This window comes from Lepidochelys kempii, chromosome 11 (assembly GCF_965140285.1).
Source record: "Lepidochelys kempii isolate rLepKem1 chromosome 11, rLepKem1.hap1, whole genome shotgun sequence".
NCBI classification, from domain to species: Eukaryota; Metazoa; Chordata; order Testudines; family Cheloniidae; genus Lepidochelys; species Lepidochelys kempii.
The window spans coordinates 34,001,637-34,025,200 of NC_136390.1; the positions used below are offsets into that span (position 1 = coordinate 34,001,637).

At 39.2% G+C, this 23,564-nt stretch overlaps 1 protein-coding gene across 3 annotated transcripts in view; it reads left to right on the plus strand.

Moving 5' to 3' along the window:
- Positions 1 to 23,564, plus strand: part of SLC4A10 (solute carrier family 4 member 10) — a 272,796-nt gene that overhangs the window by 66,215 nt on the left and 183,017 nt on the right. For 2 of the 3 annotated variants that reach the window (XM_073305620.2, XM_073305621.2), the window contains exon 1: positions 214 to 704. The exons of the other annotated variant lie outside the window; for it this stretch is intronic. In XM_073305620.2, the coding sequence (XP_073161721.1) occupies positions 624 to 704 (81 nt within the window). In that variant the 5' untranslated portion in view covers positions 214 to 623. Of the gene's footprint in view, positions 1 to 213; positions 705 to 23,564 lie in introns of those variants that run through there. 3 annotated transcript variants of the gene reach the window in all.

Sequence of the window (23,564 nt, forward strand, 5' to 3'; positions counted from 1 at the left end):
AGCAAGAAATATTTTTAATTTAATGCAGCCTGCAATTTGTAAATTTTATATAAAAAGGCTATTTAAGTGCCACAGAGGTATTTAATGCTTTGCTGCTTTTGAATTGTTTATGATCTTTCTGGTAATTTTCCCTTGGATCACATTTTGATGCTTCTTCTGGATAGCAATATTGCTTGTTGAGAAGTGGTCATGCAAATAAAATTTCATAACCTGGATATGTCACATTTGCTGTTCGCTAATGTGAACTGGGTTGCGTAATATCGGTCTCCTTTAGCTGACCAGATATAAAAATAAAATCCATAATGGCACTCTAGTTTTTGTAGTAACGCAAGTGAAGAGGTGAAGGATGTGGCTTGCTCTGTTTGGATGATGCAGGATTGCTTTAAGCAGTAAGCTTACTGTTTTCAGATAGCATTAGCAGCATCAGTGATATAGCTGTATCAGTCTCCTTGAATACCGGATGCCTTTGATCTCACAGGGGAAACTATATTTAAGATCTGATTTCTTGATGGCAATGACTTCAGCAGTTATTGATGGACAGATCGTCTGTTGATGCTTTCTTCACTAGCCTACAAGATGCTGAGAGAGAGATGACTATGTGATGTTCTTTTATAAGATAGGAAATGCAATCTTTGAGGGTTTCTGGAAATAGAAAGGTCATGCAGCTTGGAACCGGTGAGCCATTCCAGTCTCTAAGTCATCAGGTATGACCTCATGATTTATACAGTACTAATTTCTAGCATAGTGTTTGTTTTTCAGTGGTAGGCTATATTAGTTTGTGTTACTGTTTATTGTTGGATTTGCTACAGGATTTAGAGGATAGACTATTTACCTAATACATAAGCAAACCAAATATTTTTTGGAATTTAACATGCAGTTAATTGCCAGTGGACTAGCATAAGAGTACTGATTATATTTTAAATATGAATTTTAGTACATATATAATTTTTTCCAGTTCAAACTTGGTAAAAGAGGTTATAGCTTTTGATATAACATAAAATATAGAACAAGAGGATGGTACTGCATTTTATGTTGCATTATCTTTCCATGGCACCTTTACACCGAATTGTTAACTAATACTGTACATCACTCTTACGAAAGCACATTGTAAATCAGTTGTTTTACTCACCATGGCAGGTTATTTAAAATAGTTTATCACATTGTGTAATGGGTCTGAGTTATTCTGCAAGAAGAGATCTTCGCTTTATGTTGCACTAACAGGTTTTTGCTCTATTTCTGGTCAGTTTTAAGAATAGAAGCTCATTGAAAATGAAAGCAAAAGTTGGCAAACTACCTCTCACTTCTAATTATTAGCGTTGGTGAGTAATAATTATACTAATGGCCTGAAAAACAGAGGTGATCAATAATTTAAATATTTAGAATTTTCCCAAAATGTAATTAAAATGTACTTTAATATGCTATAGCATTTTATTTTTTAATCATTATCAACCTTATTGAAAGGGTGTTAATATTGGGCTTATTAATATACTGTGGAGCCAGATAATAAAGCCTAACTATGTAAATGAAAGCAACTGGGATGGTACGTTATGTAAGGTTTTTAATGCAGCAATAATAGCCTATTTTTATGTGCTGGACACAAAATGAAATTGAAAATACTGTAATCAGCTTAGCTGTGTTCCTTACAAATGGTGGATAAGAGTTGTGGAAAGGAGTTCAATTTTGGGCATCCTGTATACAGTTTAAGGAGATTATATTTGAAATTATGAGATGTTTATTTTTACAAATTATATTTAGCCCCATTTTAGCAGATTCTAGCTTTTTCCCCCCAGAATATTTCCATGGAAACATATTTGGTTATATGTTTTAAAAGCTACACTCAAAGTTGAAGGTAATGTGAAATGCTTCCTGTTACCTGCTTTACCCTCAGCCCATGACAGTTTTCACATATAATTGGAGCCCAATTTGGCAGAAATAGTAGGTATTTCCTGACCTCAAAGCACAGGATTAAATGATCTAGGATTTAAAATGTTGTTTTATGTTTCAAAAATGTAAATATGTAAAATGCACAAGGCATTTTCATTATTCTTTTGGTCTGGATTTTGCAATTAAAAGCATATTCCAATTTCCCCATAGTTTAATGACAGTCAATTGGAAATGTGTGCTGCAGAACACAGAAGAGGTCTAAAACTCCAGCACGTGCAGGGAATTGATTCAGTTAAAGTGGCTGTCACATCATTTTTAATTAAAAACATATTTTAAACAATATTCTACTTACTGATACTGACTATAATTTATAGGTTTCCCAGTCTACTTATCCAGCTTATGTTCTTATTAATAATAGGGAAGATTGCCATCCTCTTAAGCTTGAGTAGTTTTGGAATGATTTAACTATACCTTCAGTTGCTACAAGACTTGTTTAATCTGTTAGAATTTATTTTCAGTATTTTAATGTATTAGTCACAATGAGTACATTCTGTTTCTTGGCATTGCTGTGAAATTCCTGAAAGTATTGGTTTCATGGTATTTTGGTGCTTTTCAGTGTTTTCAAGACCTTCTCAAAGGGACCAAATCACCCAAGCTTCTTTGTTCTTTTATACAACTGTAACTTAAAATGTTGATATACCTATAATTTTGGACCTGCTCCTATGATCCTCCTTGCTCAGGTAAAACTCTTTCACCTTGATGGGAGTTTTGCCTGAGTAAGAACTGCAGGGTCATGCCCTTTCATAGAACTGGATCCTATTTCATCAGAAAAAGAAAACATTTCTATTAGTTCTTCGGGGCAGAGACTGTCTCCTTACTATGTGTTTGTACAGCACCTAGCACAATGGGGCCTACTCTTGGCTGGAGCTCTAGGTACTGTGGTTGTAAAAGTAATAATAAAATATTAAAAAATGTAATACATGAATTTAAGGGGTATACTGCATCCAACTGAATCTGCAAGGGGTAATAAAGTGGCAGATTGTAATTACTTGAGCTAGAATTTGTGTAGGACACTAGGATTGACATGCTACCTCTTTTAAAAAGTGCCATGGAATTATTAATGATCATAGGTGCTCAAGATTGTGGTCTCATTCAAAGACAATCCAGCAGTTTAGGTGCTAAGAAGGTGCTTTCTTGGAGAATCAGAAGGCAACAAGCCATAGAAGTACATTTAGGAAGAGCAGTTCATTTTTGGGACAACATACAGCAGCAAGATGTGTATATGTAGGCTTGAGATTTGGGATCTCTACAATGTGATTTGAATAGTTAAACATAGAGGAGCCACATTTGCTTGAAAAGATAAAGGGTGAAAATCTGCTGTCAGATATACCAGTGTAACTTTGGCTTAGTTGAAGTTAATGGAGTTACATTGATGTAACCAAGAGCAGAATTTGGGCCATCGTTTATAATGGCCATACTTTTTTTAAACAATGAACTTGTTCCAAACATCAATAACTAAAGAATGCTATCCTAAGGAGAAAAGAGCACTTGTCAATATGACTTCCACTAGGCACACTGCTGCAACTGCAAGCCATGCATGCATTTTATTAATCATTATGATTTTTCTGTCTATTAATATTTTGTTTATAACACTAGAACTCATAGGAGTGCTAGTCATGGACCAAGACCCCATTGTGCTCTGTACAAACACAGAGCAAAAAGACAGTCCCTGCTCCAGAGGGTTTACAATTCTGAGTTCTATAGATCCCCCGGTTCCCCTCCCCCCGCCTTTTTTTTTAAGGGAATCATCTTGTAGAAATTATCTTGGCTTTTTGGACTGAACAAGTCCCAGAAGATAAATGAATGCTTGGAAATGCTCAATGGCCATAGAAGGGTAGAATGTTTGCAGAACGGTTTGAGGGAGAGAGCGGTCTCTTCCTTTATCTACTAACTTCTCATCCCTCCACAACTTGCTATGTTGAATCTGCTTGCTTCCCCTTTCAGCCCCTGCAAGATCTATAAGAGTGGGCATTCTGGTGCAGAGACAACCAGTTCCCAACTCTTACCTGGAAGTAAAGGCAGTGTGATGTACTATCTATTCCAGTCTGCTGTGGCTACTGGAAAGGGTTCCCTAACTGGAGGTTTGCTGAGGATTGCCTTCCTCCTCCCTTTCTCAGCAAGAAAGAGCACACATCCTTAAACACGTACTGCATAGTTTTCACCCATATCTGTTTACATAACTTGAAGATGGGCATTTTAAGGTTGGCTTCTTTGTCACTGACAAAGGAGCCAATATGGTCAAACACTTAATTGACACATGGGGCAAATGCTCATAGGAATAGCTATCATGTGGAATGGGCAGATTGTATGAGAATAGCACGGTATTATTACAGCTCACCATTTACTTACACTCTCTCTCTCTCTCTCTCAGCTGCCATTTTTCACTTCATTGCAGCAGTTTCTTACCCTCTGAGAGCCATGCTCCTTAGTACAGATTTTTGGTAATGGTGGGACATCACTAGGGTGAAAGGGAACTCCTGGCTGAGTTCTGCAAACCGCAAAACTTGAAACTAGAAGGCATAAGCTCCTTTAGGACTGAATTGGAGGCACTCAAGCCCCTCCTGGGCCTGACCCACCCCACTGGGCTCTCATCCTGTTGAATGAGGTGTTCACCTTCTCCTCAATCATCAGAGCAACTGCTTGGCCCCTGACTTCCACTGTTCAGCTCTGTATTCTTCCCCTTGCAAACTTGCTGACTAGGGAGTCTCAGTCTCTCGCTTGATCAGCTTCCTCTCTCCTGAAGGACACCTGTCTTCACCACTCCCCCCAGGAGATGCTTGTCCCGTCCCCTTGTCCAAATGAGCCTACTATAAACTGTACTGAGCTGGACCAGCAATTTTACCTGTCTTCATAATGGACTCTATCAGCACCTTTACCTACTGCACAGATTCCTGTTCTGTCCTTCAGGAGGTGAAACACTCTCCTACTAACTCCTGAATCCTCTCAACTCTAGCAAATGTAGGTATCAGTATCTTCACACCATCCATGTGAGAGGTAGTCCTGTGTGGGGAGTCATCAATGCAGAATTCACTCAGCTCTCCTGCTGTGGGTGGGATGTTCCACTCCTCTGAGTTTTTTCAGTTCCATGGATGGTGCCCCGGGGAGAATTAGTACCATGGCAGTATCCACCCTTTCATCTTATGGTCACCAGCACCACTCAGAAAGGTCATCAGACACTATTGCAACAGAATACAGCACCTGTGAATGTTTCCTGTGCAAGCAGCTGGTTATGTTTAGCTCAGCGTAACAGGCATACCACAACACACACTATAGCAGGCTGTGAAGTCCTCACTGTAGGCCCAAATCCAGTGTAGTATGGAGCATCTGTTGAATACCTCTAAATTCCACAGACAGGTATGCCTCATCAGTTACTTGAACAAAAGCAGGCTCTACGTCATATGAATGGAAGAAAGATACCCTTGTAGTTAAGGCAGAAGAGCAGGAGGACTTGGGTTCTTCACGTTTCAGTTGTGCCACAGATTTCCTGTATGACCTGTTCGGAGGCTAACCTTAAATTTGTTAAAGCACTTTGAGTTGCTGAGAGGGATGGAAGATGCTAAAGGAAAATACTGTATTGATATATCACTGTACTATGAGTACCCATATGTGGTATACACATGCTGAAATTAGCAAGGTTCATATTTCAGGACATAGACACTTGATTGTGTTATTATGCCACTGTGTTTGGCTCTTGATGGAAGCACTACTGAGAGTGGTAGGCCTCTTTTGACTGCAGCACACACAATCTCAGTGACACTGCAGCATCACTGATCTGAATAATTTCTGCAGTGCATATTCTCCAGCCTTGCATGTCTTAACTGTTGTAGCAGGCAAAACAGGATACTGAATATGTCCTAGATCCCTGCTGAGGCTGCTGCTATTGTGCATGATCTGGGTATAAGTCAGCACATTCAGTCTGTATCTGCCTCTGACAGAACAGATTATCTCTTTCCTGGCGCTGGAACCTCACTTTGAATGTGCGGGCTGCATCTTTGTGCTAAACTACTGTGCTGAGGAACGTCAGCACTATTACTGTGTTCTAAAATATGGGCTATCATGTGGGAGAAGAGGAGGAGGGGAGACAGCATAGGCAGTAGGATAGTCCAGTGAGTCATCACAAGAGCCTAGCAGCCATGAGAGATTCACTCATGACTAGTAGCATTCAAATTCTTTCCAAGAGAGGAGCTAGAGCTGATTGAAAAATGGAAGAAAAACAGTGAAAATTCCCCTCCCCCCCCCTTATTTCAACCAGTTGTAGGGAGTTCCCTGTCTAATTTTCCCTCCAGGATGATGTGAAATGAGACCCATTTTGAATTATATATGGATGAAGACTGAAAATACTTATCCTGTAAGCCTATCTTTTGTATATGAGCCTCTAAGCTACAGTTAAACTCTTCACCTAATCAACTGACACCAGGTAAAGCGTAAGGCAAGTTACAACATAACAAGCAAACCCCTGCACCGGCCTGGGCAGCACGAATACCATCACTAGGGCTCCATAATAGGGTAGGGTTCCTCTTGTAAGGGTTCCACTTGCAAGACTGGGTCCTAAGGCTGGAGTTTCATTGGTAGGAATGGCTTAATTGCATTAACATATATTCTGAAAAGTATTGATTCCAATCCATTCCTTTAGCTTGTGTGTGTTGTTAATGGGTTTTTGTATGTCTGCATAAAAATCTTCAATAAATTGAATATAAATTAATAAACTCATTAGCATTGGGCTGTCAGGAGAGAGAGGGATGAAGAGAAAGAATGTGAGAAACTGTGGCTCAGTTTTGTAGCAGAGAAGTCTTTTTTTATGTACACATTAATCTATACGGTGAGGAGATCAATGGGGAAAAGTTTTTCAAAAAATGTTTAAAGTTTTACAAGCCTCCAAATCTCACTAGCTGTACCCAAGCCTACTTTACATTTTCAGTCAGTGCAGTCGGCTGAATGTTGTTGGATCTGCTGCATTTGCTGTATCATTTGGGACCTTTCATGATACTCCATGGGATTTGCTGACATTTCTCTAGCAGTAAATAGATAATTTATGCTGTGTATATTGGAATCATAAGGTGTGAATTTTCATAATTTTCACGAATTTTCTACACGTTTTGTTCAATCCTTCCTACTAAATTGGCTTAGCTTTAAAAATGAAAGTTTGAGTCATTCGTCCTTTATGTAGACTGGGGTCCTTGGAATTTATATTTTGTAAAAAATGCTTTGAAATAATGGATGATTTAATTTCAAAAACAGCTACTAAACCTCACACAAGCTTTTTTCATAACTTTTCTACTACAGAAATTTACTAGGCAATACTACTGTTTATAATTTTTCTGTGCATTTAGGAACCCTCATTTTCAGTGGTTACTATAACATGCTTTCCATACTTAATTTTCTGATCTGAATTTTCTTCACAGAGAAATGTTTTAAACCTTACATTTATTTTCATTAACAAAAATGCAAGAATCATTACCTTTTTCAGATTTAATATACTTAGTTGGCCAGACTCTAAGCTCCACATATGAGTTAGCCAATAATATGAACTGTTTGAAGTGTTGTTGTTACAATGTTGATCCCAGGAGATGAGAGAGACAAGGTAGGTGAGATATTTATTTTTACTGGGCCACGTCCTATTGGTGGAAGGTACAAGTTTTTGAGCTTCACAGATCTCTTCTTCAGAACACTCTTCTTCCTGCCCCAGAGCTGAAGAAGAACTCTGTATCTCAAAACGTTGTACCTTCCACCAGCAGAAGTTGGTGTAATAAAAATATTATCTCACCTACCTTTTGTGTCTTATAATAGGAGCTGTACTTTTCTAGGCCTTGATATTCAGAGGAAGGATATTTCCAGTGGTTAGGGCACTATTCTGAAACTTGGGCTCAATTTCTTGCTCTGTCACAGACTTCCTGTGTGACTTTTGGTAAATCATTTAGCTTCTTTGTGTCTCAGTTCCTCATCTTAAAATGGGGATAATAGCACTTCCCTCTTCGAGGTGTTGTTAATACATTGAAGATTGTGAGGTGCTCAGATACCAAATTTGAGTGGTAATGGAGCCATATAAGTACCCAAGATTGACATATTCAAGTCCCCGCACTGCCTGATTTGAAGCAGGGAACACTGGGCTATCGAGTTAGCCTGTCTCTCTCTCTGGTCCCATGAATATTTAAACATTTATACAAAGTGGAACAGCTCCAACAGGAGAGACCGACTCAATAGCCCAATGGTAGAACACTTACCTGGGATGTGGGATTCTCATGTGAGTGACCTAATCACCAGACTATTAGCTATTCATGGGTGGGTGATTGCTGTTCTCATTTTTTTTTTGCAAAAATAATTCTAAAGATCTTAGTTTCATTCCCCAGTGGAATGAAAACAAATTCTGAAACCTTGGAACTGTTTTCTGGCCAAGTGCTTTGCATAATTGAGATCTTCTAAAGTAAACTTCTGTTTAAAAAGGGTTTCCTATCTGGGAGGAACAAGTCAGAAAAGAATAGGAATGATTGTAGACAGCAAATGAAATCGGCAGTTCACTCGCAATGCAATGCAATCATTAGAAAATGTTACCCTGAGAGGTAAAAAAAAGTGTGTTGGGGAGATTATAAACTTTCATATGGTTGCTTCTGGAATATTGCATACAGTTTTGAAAGGTATAGAAAATCTGCAAAAAATACACAGTAGGGAAAACTGAATTGTTCATCGAGGTTGCCTAACTATTCCCCACATCTTTAGCCTTAATAAGGACTCTGAGAAGAATCTAGACTATGGTTATTGAGACTTTTTATTAATCTTTTCTTTTGTGGCTCTGATTTCTTCCAGTCTGTCTTCCACCTCACCAGAAATGCGTCTCTGTGGCAGTTGACCCATTAAGCTCCTCTGCAAAAGCTTTAACAGAGAATTAATTTGCCTTTTTAGCCATGTTTACATCATCTTCTGAAAATAATTAACCCTGTAATCTCTTAGAGGCTTTATTGTTTCGCTCACTGACCTTTTTTATGTTCACAAAAATCTCCAGTCACTAATCACTAGTTTAATCTTCCTTTCATTTTTCTGTTTTTGACTTACTATATTATACACGTTTATGGGTCTCTTCTGTAATCAAGCTGAAAATGTAACAACATCTAGCACAGATTTGGAGAGGAGGTCAGATCACTTCATTCAAAGCTCTCCAGCTTTTGAATTCTTCTGTAGTGAATTTGCTGTCCCGGCTCAATTAAAAATAATGGATGAGAAATGAATAAAGTTGAGAGTAATCATGAACTGTAAAGCTGTCAAATGAATAACAGTATCTGGTGGGGTAACTGTGGACAGGGCTAGAAATGGGATCTTATACTATTGAAAAAAAGAAGAGTTCTTAGTTTTCATAGAAGTATAGCACTTGCTACTTGCTTCTAGCCTAGTGGGTGAAAGCTGAATGGATTCTGGTGGGGTAGTTGGCTGTTTCGCTGCCTATTTAGGGTGAATCCTGGGTGAAGGTGAAGGGGCAAGCCACCTGCTTGCCTTATGAAAGTGAGACCAATTGCTGAAAGGAGGAGAGGGGATGCACCTTCATTTTATTTCTCTCCTCTTCCGTCCCCTAAGAAAACTGTGCCACTTCAATTAGGAAGTGTGATTGTGCTGGAGTATTGGAGAGGGCAGGGTTTTAGGGGTCATGTTGGAAGAGACGGTTCTGAGAGAGTCTTTAGACACACTTTTTCAACCTTATGAAAGGGTTGGGGTGACTTCTGTTTGAAGGATGGGCAAAGGTTCAAACTGTTTTTTTTATTTTCATTGAACTGGTTTCCTGTTCCTACTTCTACTTATTTTCTGAGTTTGCTCAGGTTTGAGTTGTGCCCATTCTTGTGTTCCCTGTAGAGACTCATTATATGCAACTTTTAACTTTGGGTTTTCCCCCCACCTTTTGGTCAGCAGCAACTTTAAAGCATATGTAGTGCCAAATCCTTGGCTGCTTCCACCCTTTGGAACTTCATTGGCTTCAGTGATGTTGCACGGGGTGTAAGATAGGGCAAATTTGATCTCTTCTTTTTGGGAACTCTTATTGGGGTGTGTATGTGTGTGTGAAAATATATATATGTTTATTTTCCCCAAGATCAGCAGTTCTTGCTTATTTCCCTACTGATCTTGCCAAGTGATTTTCGTTGTGCCTTGTCTTACTTTTGTGTATTTCACCTGAATAGTAGGGTTGTATTTAGAATTCTTAACATGGAAGGCCTCCATTTGTCATTCTGCTTTATTAGTGTAACTCCCACAAGGTGTAGAGAGCATGGCTCCTTTAAAGCCTTATCCTGAGGCAGAGGAAATGCTGATGTTTCCATAAAGTAGTAGTCTGGGGTGTGACGAGAGGGGGAGCAACAGGGTGTGCGTGTCTGTAGCTTCAGACAGAAGGGCTGCAGCAAGCCGGCCTTGACATAGTGAAGCAGCTGAGAACCTGCCCAAAGCCTGGGAGGGACAGAGCTGTCTGCTGGGGATGCCCCAGGACAGGACCCAGGAGGAGCAGTGTGCCAAGGAGGAATCACCTGAGAAGGACAAACCAGAGCCAGACCCAGTATCACTGTTGCCCAGAGTGACCTAGCATTGGGAATCAAGAAGGTGGTTGTAGCCAGCTAAATGGGGAGGTTGTTGCTCTGTGTGGGTTTGCAGAGAGTGGCAGAAGAGGGCACCAGATGGGTTTGTTGCAGTAAGTTTACTGGTTCCTGGTGCTGAAGATGACCCGGAGAACCCAAGACTCCCTGCTGGACTTGAACTCTGCTCAGCATTCCTGAGCTCTGAATCTAGAGGCATTCTCGGTGTTTACCTTTTCATATTGTGGTACCACTGGGCCTGTGGGTCCATGTGTTAGATGTCTCCCTGTTTTACTACTCCCCCCTCTTCTCTGCTGTTGATGGCAAACGTCTCATGATATTATCTGATTTCTTGAGACTACCACCATTCAGAGCCAAACTCTTGCAAGAATACCTGGGAGAGCTCAGCACCCTTGAATCCAGATGCAAATAGCTACCTTGATTTAGCCATGAACCCAAGACCTATCTAATCTGTATTGGAATGCTACCCTGTTCAACCCTAGAAACAAGTGTGCACCAAAATTAAAAAAAACCAACACCCCCTCCCCCAGGTACGTGCACATTGTGGACTGATTTGTTCTCCATAAGAGTCATGTCTGGCCTCTTAAATTTATCTGCTGCGCTATGGCACTGCTAAATGTCTGTGCCTCTGACTCCTATGTGTGCACGTCAGTGACTCTAATAACATCTCTGATTATCAATGTGACAGAGAATGGATGTACTCAGCTGGCATCTTTTCTCGGAAGTGAAGTTAAATCCTAAAGCTTTCATTTTGGTAGAGAAAATCTTTGACCCCCATGTGGAACACTATAATATAGCCTCAGTTGGGAACCAAAAGCTCTGTCATGCTGCCCCATAGAGCTGTGGTTCAAAATCCATCAGCTGACCTATCCCAAAACTATAGTTAGAGCTATTGTTTTCAATTTTGTGCTTTAAAACAAGCCAAAAAAGAGAGTTTAAACTGTTATACAGAAGCAACATAGCAAGTAAGGTTTGCAAGGCCAAGAGAATTAGTGGGCTTAAAATAACAAAACAAGCTAGTTAAACACACTCTTCCCCAAACCCGAAGACACTGCAAAACACTTAAAGAGGAATATGCCAGTCTCGCTTGCATACCACACAGTAGCAGAAAAATGAAGCAATTGGTACATAATGCTCTTTGAAGGCCAGAATAACTGTAAACACAGTGCAGACTTGTGATGAGTACCTTGCAGAATGGAACACAATTTTTCTATTCTAAGGCCAGGTCTATACAGGAAAGGTTTGCCAGCACAGCTATGCCAGTATAGCAATACCAGCATCTACACTGGAAGGGCTTGCAACTTATGCCAGCAAAAAGTGCTTTTGCTGGTATAGCTTATATCAGAATGGAATAAACTACACAGGGAAAAAAAAATGTTTTTATGCGGATATAACTGCATCTAGACTAGGATTTTTCCTGATATAGAAAAGTCACAAAAACCACACCCCTAACCTACTATATCACAAAAGTTTCTCGCATAGACCTGGCCCAACTTTAGATCCTAGATTCCTCACTTAGGCCTTGTCTACACTGCACAGTTTTGCCGATGTAAGTTACGCTGACAATCAAAAACTGGTATAAATTGCATTGCTTGTGCATATTCACACAACACTCCTTCTGTCAGCAGAGCGTGTCCACAGTGAGAGCTCTAGCATCGACAGTCAGAGCAGTGCACTGTGGGTAGTTATCCCACCGTGCTACTTGCCACCACCTGCAGCTGGGAGTTGTGGGAAGGCGGAGTGGATCGCAGTACATCGTGGGTGTGGGTTCAACATCCCATGATGCAATTTTTTCTGTCCCATCAATCCATGGGCTTCCAACTGCATTTTGTGGCATTTTTCAATGACCCCCTGTTTACTGTGTGATCCTGCACCGCTCTCTACTGTTGTGGTCACTGTTATGAACACATCATGGATGGTCATGCAGTATATCATGAACTCCCAATCTGAACAGGAATCAGAGTTGCCTGACCCGCTGTGTGCCATGGAAAGAAACAACACCTGGCTTGAAGTGGTTTCCATTATATGCAATGTTTACAGTATGCTTCAATGGCTCTCAGCACCCCCTACCATACAAATTGTTCTAGCACCCCTGCACACTGCAATGCTCCTTCTGCCAACAAAAGTCTCCTGCTTTGCCGACAAAATAAAACCACCTCGAAGAGAGGCACAGAGCTTTTTGTGGCAAAGTTATATTGACAAAGTGTCACTGTAGACACTGTGCTTGGTTATGTCACTGTAAATGGCCTCCAGGAGGTGTTCCACAATGTCCATCCTGACTGCTCTGGTCAGCAGTTCGAATTCTGCTGCCCTGAACCCAGGTACACAGGCATCTGCCCCTCCCCATCTCTGGCTTCTGAATTCTCCCTTGAAACTGCTCTCACCAAGATTCCAAATGACCTCTTCCTAGCCAAATGTCTAGGCCAATTCTCCATCCTCATGCTCCTTGACCTATTGGCTGCATTTGATGCTATCAGCCATATTCTTCTTCTCATAATCCTGTCATCCCTGGTCTTTTTTTGACATTGTTCTCTGCAGGTTCTCTTCCTACCTTCCAGATTACTTATTCAGGGTCTCATTGGGTGGGTAGTGCACATCCCTCTCACTCTCTTTTTCAGTGGGATGTCTCATAGGGCTACATCCTCACTCCCCTTCTCTCTTTCCTCTATACTCCGTCCAGGTAACTCATCCACAAATATGGATTTGACTATCATCTTTATGCTGATGAATCACAAATCTACCTCTTTACTCTGGAACAGTCTTCCTTCATCCAAACTAAAATCTCAGCCCGTCCCTCTGACATCTTGGATGTGTAGCCATGAGCTGAAACTTAACATGGCCAAAGCTGAGCTCCTGATTATTTCTGTCTATGACTACCCATCCCCTTTCTCTAATAGGTTGAAACCCAAACAGTCCTGTCTGTCACTCATGTCCTTAATCTTGGGCTGAATCAAAGATGAAGCCACTTTAGACATGGCCTGGATCCGTGGGTCAAAAGTTTGCAGCTGCTTCCTGCACAACATCTTCAAGATCTGACCTTTCCTCTCTCCCCACTCTACCAAAATGCTCATCCAAGTCTTGATCTTCTCCTACTGTCTGGCCTTAATGCCTGAAGTCCATTAAAAATGCTGCTGGTTAAGTTCATCTTCGTAGCTTGTCACACTGACTACATTACCCACTTCCTTTAGTCCTTCCACTGGCTCTACTTCCATAGCATCCGATGCAAACTTCTTGTTCTTACTTTCAAAGTCCTCCACAATTTAGCCCTATTCAAACTATCTTACCACAATCCACCAATTAGCCTTGACTGCCTAATTCTCTGTTTATCCAACAAGGTCTTGTATGCTTTCTCCCATGCTGCCCCAGACAAGTGGGAAAAGGTCCTAGACAAAATCCTTGAAGCTACCCCTTTCTCTTCTTTCAATTTCATCCTCAAAACTCAACTCTTCTGTAATACATAAAGTAACTTACAACCTGATAATGGCTAGGCAGATGGAGAGCTGTGATTATTCATGCTGGCTGGCTAAGAAACTGCACATCCTATTATTATTTACAGATTTTTTTTCCACTGTGTCTTCTCCACTCTGTACCAGCCCAGCCCTCCTATTTGTATCATCCACCTGTTATAGCTTGTCTTTTAGACTGTAAGCTCATCAGGGTAGTGACTGTCATTTATTAGATGTTTGTATGGTACCAAGCACAGTGACCTGCTGGTGATACTGCAGTGTAAATTTTAATAGTAATAATACCCCCACCCTCTGCAAAAAAAACCAAAACACGAAAAACCAGTCCCTGGCCAGCAGAATTTATAGTCTTAAAGACAGGCACATGGAAGACCAGACATACTAGAGGTGATTATTATTATTATTTTATTATTTTATTTACTTTGTGATAGTACTGAGGAGGAGGTCAGGGGCCCATTGTACTAGGCACTGTATAAAGCTATAATAAATGAATGAATAAATTGCTAAAAATCTAATTCTTTTTTTTTTCTGTTTTTTAAATCATAAGGGTTAGTTTAATGGAAAAATGCTTTTTTAAGGAAAGTGAATTGTAGGGGAAGGGTAACTATCTCATACTGACAGTGTGTTCTTTCTAAACTTTAACATTTGTATACGTAAATGTTTCGCTATTGAAAGTAATAATGTAGTGCAGTGGGACTAGCCCACTGTCTTCACAATGGGCCACTAACATCTGAGATCTGGATTTGAACTTTGCAGTTTAGTCCACTTCTAATAAACAATCAGTAAAATAACAACCAGGATATAAAAAATGCTGCATAACTTTCCTCTTCCGAAAGGCCTTTACACCATAAGAACAACACTCATAAACATTGACAAACCCTTAGACCCAAAACCTTAACCAACCAAAACGAACATCCCCAAAACTTCTGAAACAAGTCAATCTAGCAGCCCCTCCCAACAACAATAATAAAACTAAATTAACAAAATTAACCCTCCAAAATGCTATTGCTATTGATTTTATGTAGAAGATGCCAGATGATGGGCAGTAGTATCAAACCCCTAGGTAAATAGAGAGACATAATAGGAACAAGAAACTATAAAAGGTTGGATCATGTCTTCCAAGGTTTGGATGGAGATTCTTCCATCTTTCCCTGGATGTCTGCTAGCTACTTGTGCATCAATTTAATGACATTATCAGAGAATCTCAATGGAAATAACCTCTTTTCCCCAAATAGAATTACTTTTATTCAAAAGCACTCATAAATCATGCATATAACCTGAAAATAAGAGAGCAGAATTTTTTCCCTTATTTCACATGGTTTTATTTGCTGCTCTTGCTCTTTGAAAGATTCTGTTCTGTAATTTCAAATTAGAACGTTATTAACTTCTCATCACTATGTTTTCTGACCCTCAGTTTGTTCTCGTTGGCAAAGATCATGCTTAGACTGGTAGGCTCAGGAAAGTGATGGCTTTTAAACTCTCTGGGTTCCATTAGATAAACAATCCTTCCAAAATAACAGTTCTCTTAGAGCTGGGAAGCCTGACCAGCCTAACATTTGTAGCACACATCCTGTTCTCAGTGGATTCATGTTTACCCTTTATTCCGTGGTAATCCTATTCAAAATCCTGAAACAGTGTATCATAGACTTGTGCTCTCTAATCTCTCTAAACTGTTTAAATCCCTCACTATTTAGTCTCTATTTTGATCACTTTGCCAATATGTTTTGGTTAAGCCTTTGATGTAAAAATTCTTTTTCAGTATGTCAGGTTTCCTTGCTTTCTTTGGTGGAAATTGTGCATTTAAGAGAAGATATAGAAGCAACTTCAAATTAATTTTGAGATTGGTAACTGGAATTCATTGGTATTTGCCTTGTTATTTCACAAAGCACTGTGTTATCTAGTTCACTATTTCATTTATTTCTTTTCTGCTCTTTCTTTTGTTAATTTTGATACCTCTTCATACCTTTGTGCTGGTTATTGTAAATCCTCTCTACAAAATCCTGCTGTTCTTCCTGTTCACTGGTGCAAATGCTAAATTACATTAAAGTTTATTTAACCTTTCTCTACTAGTATCAGCAATGCCATCTTCAGCATGTAGATAAAAATATTTAGTATGACAGCTCTAAGATTTAATTCAGTATTTTGAGCTATTGGAAACAAAGAGGTAAGTAACCATTTTATCCAGCAGAAAAAAATATTTGGTTTCAAAGGGTGTACCTTTCTTCTTGGGGTCCTGTTTTAATGGTGACCCCTTATAAGTTAATAGAATTGCTGAGCTTGCAGACAGTGTTCAGAAAATAGATCACAATACCAACCGCTTACAAGGACTTTATATTGTCCTCTTCTGTCAGTGGAGTGCCTCCTAAATGTCTTCTTCTCTGCCTTTGCCCTCTTAGGTCACACCATAGTTTATAGATGATTTGAGACAGAAGAAGTCAGAGGAGAGATGGTTAGCATGCCAGTGGCAAAAGTCTCATGATAAGTCCGCCTGATTGTGACATAGAGTTTTTATGCTGTGACTCTGTAAGAGGCAAAAAAAGGCGTCTTCATCTCCATTGAAGCAACTGCGAAGAACCATTCTGGGCAGTGGATAGCCTGGTTTTTCCCGCTGCTTTTGCTCAGTTAGATTTGAGAGTTTCTTGCTGTTACTTTGTGAGTGATATATGGACCAACATGTCCAAATGTCTTTTAGAGACACATATATCAGTTGAAACTCTAACAGATGACTTAGCATTCACTGAAATGGTAGTGGTGCTGGGGCATTCCAAGCTACATACCTGCAGTTAAACCCATCTCCTTCCTGCCAGCGAACAAGTCCAGCAAGAAAACTCTGGGCTACTTTTTGGTCAACTTTGTCAGTGCCTTCCTTGGAAGGACATGGTGCCAACTCCTCCTCAAGAAAGTTAATGTGAGGCTTCTGTTCTGGTCTTTGTTAATTATTGCGTGCTGTTCAACCTTTATGCCTTGGGAATGATGCTAGAGGCTGTTGTCATAGGCAACTCTGGCACATCTGAAACCCTCTGATTTCATTGACCATCGGCAATCTGGTTTTATCCTTGGGCATGGTACAGAAATGCACTGGTGTCACTAGTCAATGATTTCTCCTGGCAATGGAGGAACATAAAATGTCCATGCTGACATATTTTTTAGATCAAAGATCAGGAAGTATTGTTGACACATCTACAGTTCTTAATAGGAGGGTTCAACCCCTAGTAGGATAACGAGGAAAAACTGGCTAAGATTTCTTAGGCATGATGATGAAACTCAACTTTGTCTCTATCTTGGAATAACTCACTCACTGCCTGAATGAGACTGGGGCTTTGATGAAGGCTTGTTTGCTGACATCAAAACCTGACAGAATTGAAGTATTGGTAGACTGGGGAAAAATACACAAGAATCAGTGAAGATTATATCAGCACCTCAACTGAGGGAATCCATCATTTGTTTTGCATGTTTGCAACTAAATTCTACATAGTTCCTGAATGCTCAGACAGTAACTCTGGCCAAGAACACTTTTCCATGTGTGTCTGGTGAGAAGTGTGTAACCTTTTATTCTGCATGTAGGGCTTGCTATGGTTATCAATGTCTTTATCGCCTCAAGATCATATCACTTTCAGAGCACACTAAAAGCTTGTTAATACACTATACGTTGCCTGTTTATTGAGTGGTGTTTTACATAGGCAGCAGGTTGTGCTGATGGTCTATAATCTGATCACTTTGAGTGGAGTTCAAGGTATTGGTTCTGCTGTATAAACTGTTAAACTGGGAGCTGGCTATCTGAATAACTGCCTTTCTCCTGGGTGATAGCCCTGAAGTTGCAACCATTGGAGGTGTGAACAGCCTGCTACCATAAAAGGGAGTGGGACTTCTTGCCAGTCAATAGCTATAGCATTGCCACTAACAATGAAGCACTTGCTTCTTCCTCTTGGTTCTCTAGCAATATAGGACAAAAGAAGTAAGAGAGAAAATTTGAACTTTGGTGGTAGAAATATGAGTAGATTCAGGCAAGTTCCAACATAAAGAATATTTGTGAGCCTATGACCTGGACAAAGAAGAACAAAGACATTCTACATCTTCATCATCATTATAGCTATTGAATTAGGGCCTGTTGAATTATTATGGACCATGACTCACCTTGCTAACTCAGCAAGCCTCAACACAACTGAAGAGCCCAGAACTTTCTGCTGTGCAGAGCTATAAGCCTACAGAGAAAATTGCCTATATCTTTTACTGCTTCTCAGGACAGCAGGGACCTCCTGTCAGACACAGGTCTGATAACATCACATCTTGCCTTTTTACAGTTGCCCTTCTCATGATAGCAAGTACTACATGAAGACTGAGCTACCTTCTGTCATTTTGCCTCCCACCCCTTTTGACTATTGAAAGAGAGTTGAGACCATCTGCAACTTTTACCAACTGAGATTGTGAACACCTCCTTAGAGGGCAGGAAATCTACCCTACCTAAAGCACCACGTAATCTGGCCAGTAATTAAGAAACTATCAATCAACACAATTTACTTTTCCACCCGCTGTCCAGTAACTATCTTTCCATTCCTGAGCAAACTAATTGAGAGACTCACCAAGGGTAGTCTCCAACTCAGCCTAGATACTGACAATATTTTGGACCTCTCCCAGTGAGACTGCGGGCCAAGACATGGGACAGACAGGACACTAGTGCTGCTACTGATATGGAATCTCCTTTTGGCCCTGGATAAAATTATTACATCCACATTCATACTGTTGGCCTTTTCTGCAGCAGTTGACATGGCTGATCATGGAATCCTGTGGTCCCATCTCAGAGATGTGGCTAGTGCTAATGAGATCACATTGAGATGATTTCAGTTGTTCCTCTCTGACTGCAACCAGAGAGTTATAATAGGTATGTCCATCTGGGGAATGCTGACCTGTGGCGTCCCATAGGGATGTGTTCTCATTTCCACCATTGTCAACAACTGTGAGAATCCAGGAGAGAAAATGTAAAACTGTGTGGGGTAAAATGTCAGTATTACGCTGATGACCCAGTTTCACATTATCTTCACAATAGAGACAAGCAGCACCATCTAGCAGCTGTTCAAGGGCCTAACTGGAACCAGAAATTGAATGAAGAGCAGTTTGCAAAACATGAATCCAGAAAAGGCTGATGTGATACTCTGGTGGGGAAAGGGAATCATTGTGAGGAACTTAACAGCTCTGTAACAAAACTTTCAATGGGACATTGAAAAGTGCCCAAGTCACTTTTTAAATTAAACTTAGGCTCCTAAGTGCTTTTGAATATTATAACCCAAGTCTTTTTTTTAATTTCAGCCTAAAAGTGGTCTGAGGCATTTAAAACCTGGTAAAAGTGGAAGCACAATTAAAATTAAACACTAATACTAAAAACAAATATTGGAAACAACCTTAAGCTGTATGTTCTTTATATCATACCCTAATCCATTAGCGCAACAACATTGTAAACTCTTTTGGGCAGGAAATGTTCTCTTGTTTTGTGCTTGTACAGCCTCAAGCACAATGGGCTTCTAGTCCATGACTGGAGCTCCTAAGGACTGTCACATTATAAATGAAATTGTTGTTGTTATTTATTTAATTATTACAACTCATGTTCTTATCTTTTCTGTTTCATTTTCTTTAAATTATCCTATTTTCTGTTGCACAAAGGGATATGAAGAACTTGTATGTTAAAATAACACATTTGCTTTGCATAATTAAATGAATGTATTATTTACAAAATTAATTTCCTAAAATGAATACTTTAGGCAAGAACAGCACTGTTAGATTTAATGCATTTATATACTATCATGAGATAAAATTGATCTCTTAGATGGCTAGTTCAATGATCATACATTTATTATGCCTCAACTCAGACAGTATCTATCGTACATATTTGGATGCAAGCAGCTCTGAACTTTACAGTATAACTAAGCACAGGAATAATACTTTATAAATCAGTATTTATTTGCCTCCAAGACTGCTTTGCACCAATCTAGTCTGCATTTTCTTGGTTTGATTCCATTTAGTCTCATCAAATTTATAAAAACAGTTTGTGCTTAGATTTAATTACCACAGTGATTATCCATTTTTTACATGTGAAATCAGATTGTATGCTTACTATATTAAGCATGTGCTCAATCTAAGTTCACTGGCACATCAGTCCTCCAGAGCTAATGTTGATTAGTGCAGATTTTAACATCATTGTAGAAGATGGTATATCTTTACTGATACATACTGAGAATTATCTTAGCTTTTGCTGCAAAGAGAGAGAGAGAAGGCAAAGCTGTCCTCATGCATAGGACATGCAGCCCTGGGGAAGATATAAATCTGGAATGAAAACTAATTACTTTCTACTGTGCTGCACATCCTGTAGTATGCAGTATAGGGCTGGCCAACAGGAATACATGCTATACATTAGCCATTAGTGATTACTGCAGAAAACTACCGCAGAAACAATAAAATGAAAAGGATGGTTAAAATAATACTTTGGAGAAATATGGATTTAATTGTATTTTAAATGTGTTTTGATTGCTCTTTGTTGATAGGTGAATAAGAAAAGAATATAGAATATTTGATGCAGCTAATGGAATGGAAAAGCAGTTCTTTTGCATCTGAAAGATAAAATTCACAGCACTTTCCACAGCTGCAGATCTATAATGATATATACTATAAGCAAGTCAAAACAATGATAATACACAGGATTACGTTCTTTTCTTGTCTCAGGAAAGAGAAAAGAATTGTAGCATCTAAAGTGTAGACACACACAGGGTGCATCAAATTAATTTGGTGTGACTGTGTCAGCTCAAGGACACTTCAAAGGACAGAGCTGAGCATGGCAGCCACCAGTGATTTCTTTACCGCAACACTGTAACGTGCAGCTACAATGAACTTTTTTTTTAGCTACTTAATACAATTTTGTAAAGGATATGTTTCACATATGCTCTTAGCAGATCTTGAGTTCAAATAGCACACTTTTCTGTTTCTTTAATTGTGCTCCTTTTTGTAAATGTCAAGCTGAAGTTAACAGAAGTGATTTTGAAACAGAAATGCCATGAAACCAAATACAGCCAGATAAATACCACACAACCAGAGCATATCTAGATAATATAATAGTAGGATACCTTCAAACTGTGAAAGCAGTCAAGTTTAGGGTAAACAATTAATATGATCATTTTAAGCATGGCTTTTTGGATACAAAGTTTAGAATCTTATAAAAATATGAGAAGGTACAGCATAGGATTTATGGTCTATGTATCTAATTTCATGGTTTCATGAAATAACATATACACTAAAATGTGTCGTTATTCACAGACATATGTTAAGTACTTATAATCATACCTAAAAAGATTTAATCTTACCATTTCTATGGTTGTGTTTTGTAGAAAAACAGCATTTAATGTTCTGCAATGACAGGTTTTCCTGAGCGCCAGATGGCATTTACTACTTAAGTAGGACATCTAATAATCAATAAATGGCTTATTCAGTGAAGTCTTATTAATTCCGTAATTATTTTAGTTTTGTGTCAGCAGTTGTGTTGTGTGCATAATTTCTAATGAAATTCTATACAGACGAGAACCAGGTTTAAGGGAATGAAGGTTTCTGCATTAAAATATATTTTACATTAAGAAAGGATGTTGAAATAGTACATTTTTAACCTTAACATGGTCTGTATCCAGAATGTGTAAGGGTGTAATTAACAGGAATACATATGACCTGAACATCTGCAGACCTCAGTAGATTTCTATAACATTTGCTATTTTCCCAAACAATTCTGGGTTAGTCTTTTCACACAAAAAATTCCAGCTTTAGAGAAAGCAAAGTATCCAAGGAATGGAGAAGGGAAAGAAATATGCATAAAGGATATGTGAAATAGTGAGGAGGCTAAAATTGGGTGGGTAAGAGGTAGAGGTAGTGCAGGGAAAGGGATCATTTCCAGTTTCTCAAATAAAATGCATATTTTAGCTGTGTATTCAGTTTATATTTTATTTTTGTTCATAAAATATTCACACCAAAATACAACATACCAGTGTAACTGAACCTTTCAATGGAGTGGAAAATGCCTTTCAATGCAACCTTTAAACCTTCTTACAAATATTGTGTATTTATACCAATTGTTAAAACATGGTTTCCTTCTTTGACAGGGTTACGGCCTAGTGCATAGAAGGGCAGCTGTAGACATGATAGATCTTGATTTTTAAGAAGGCTTTTGACTTAGCATTATCTGACATTCTCATAAGCAAACTGGGGAAATGAGATCTAGATGAAAATGCTATAAGGTGGGTGCACAATTGGTTGAAAGCCTCTACTCAAAGAGTACTTATCAACAGTTCTCACTCAAAGTAAGATGATGTATCAAGTGGGGTCCTGTAGAGGTCTGTCCTGATTCTGGTACTAGTCAATATTTTCGTTAATGACTTGGATAATGAAGAGGAGAGCATGTTTATAAAATTTGCAGATGATATCGTGCTGGGGACAGGATGCAAGCACCTTGGAAGACAGGATTAGAATTCAAAATGGCCTTGACAAAGTGGATAATTGATCTGAAATCAACAAAATGAAATTCAGTATGCCCTTTAGTATGGACAAGTGTGCAGTACTACACTTAGAATGAAAAAATTGAATGCACAGTACAAAAGGGGAATAACTGGTGGGTTGGTGGTATTCCTAGACAGGATCTGGGTGTTACAGTGGATCACAAATTGAACATGAGTCAACAATGTGACACAGTTGTGAAATACCATTTCAGGGTGTATTAACCAGAGTGTAATATGTGAGACATGGGAGGTAATTGTCCCCCTATACTCAGCACTGGTGAGGCCTCAGCTGGAGTACTGTGTCCAGTTCTGGGTGCCACACTTTCAGAAAGATAAGGACAAATTGGAGAGAGTCCAGAGGAGAGCAGCAAAAATTATAAAAGGTTTAGCAAACCTGACCTATGAGGAAAGATTCAAGAAACTTGTCCTGTTTAGTCTTGAGAAAAGAAGACTGAAGGGGTAACCAATAAGTCTTCGAATATGTTAAGGCTGTAATAAAGAGGGTAGTGATTGATTGTTCTCCATGACCAATGAAGGTAGGGCAAGAAGTAATCAGCTTAATTGGCAGCAAGGGAGATTTAAGGTAGATATTAGGAAAAACTTTACCCTGTGTAAGGGTAGTTAGCACTGGAATAGTCTTCCAAGGGAAGGTGTGGAATCCCCAATATTGGAAGTTTTTACGAACACATTGGACAAACACCTGTCAGGGATGATCTAGGTTTACTTGGTACTGCCTCAACGCAGGGTGAGTCTTGAGGTCCTGTTTAGCCCTATATTTCTATGATTCTATGTTTTGTATACTGCAGCAATCTGAGTAAGTCTGGGCACTTGAATGCAGTATTTAGGTAGTTTTTCTGGCATATGTTTATACATTTATTTTTAAAAAAATCATGTCTTTATTTTTCTTTTTGTGAATTTATAAATAACATACATATTTATCACATAGGTTTTAAATTCTGAAATGTTGTCATTAGTCTGTTGTGAAGATGATGATGTATATATATATATATATATATATACATCTATAGTTCCATCACCCAGAAAAAATCTGAAGAGAGTGTGTGTGCATG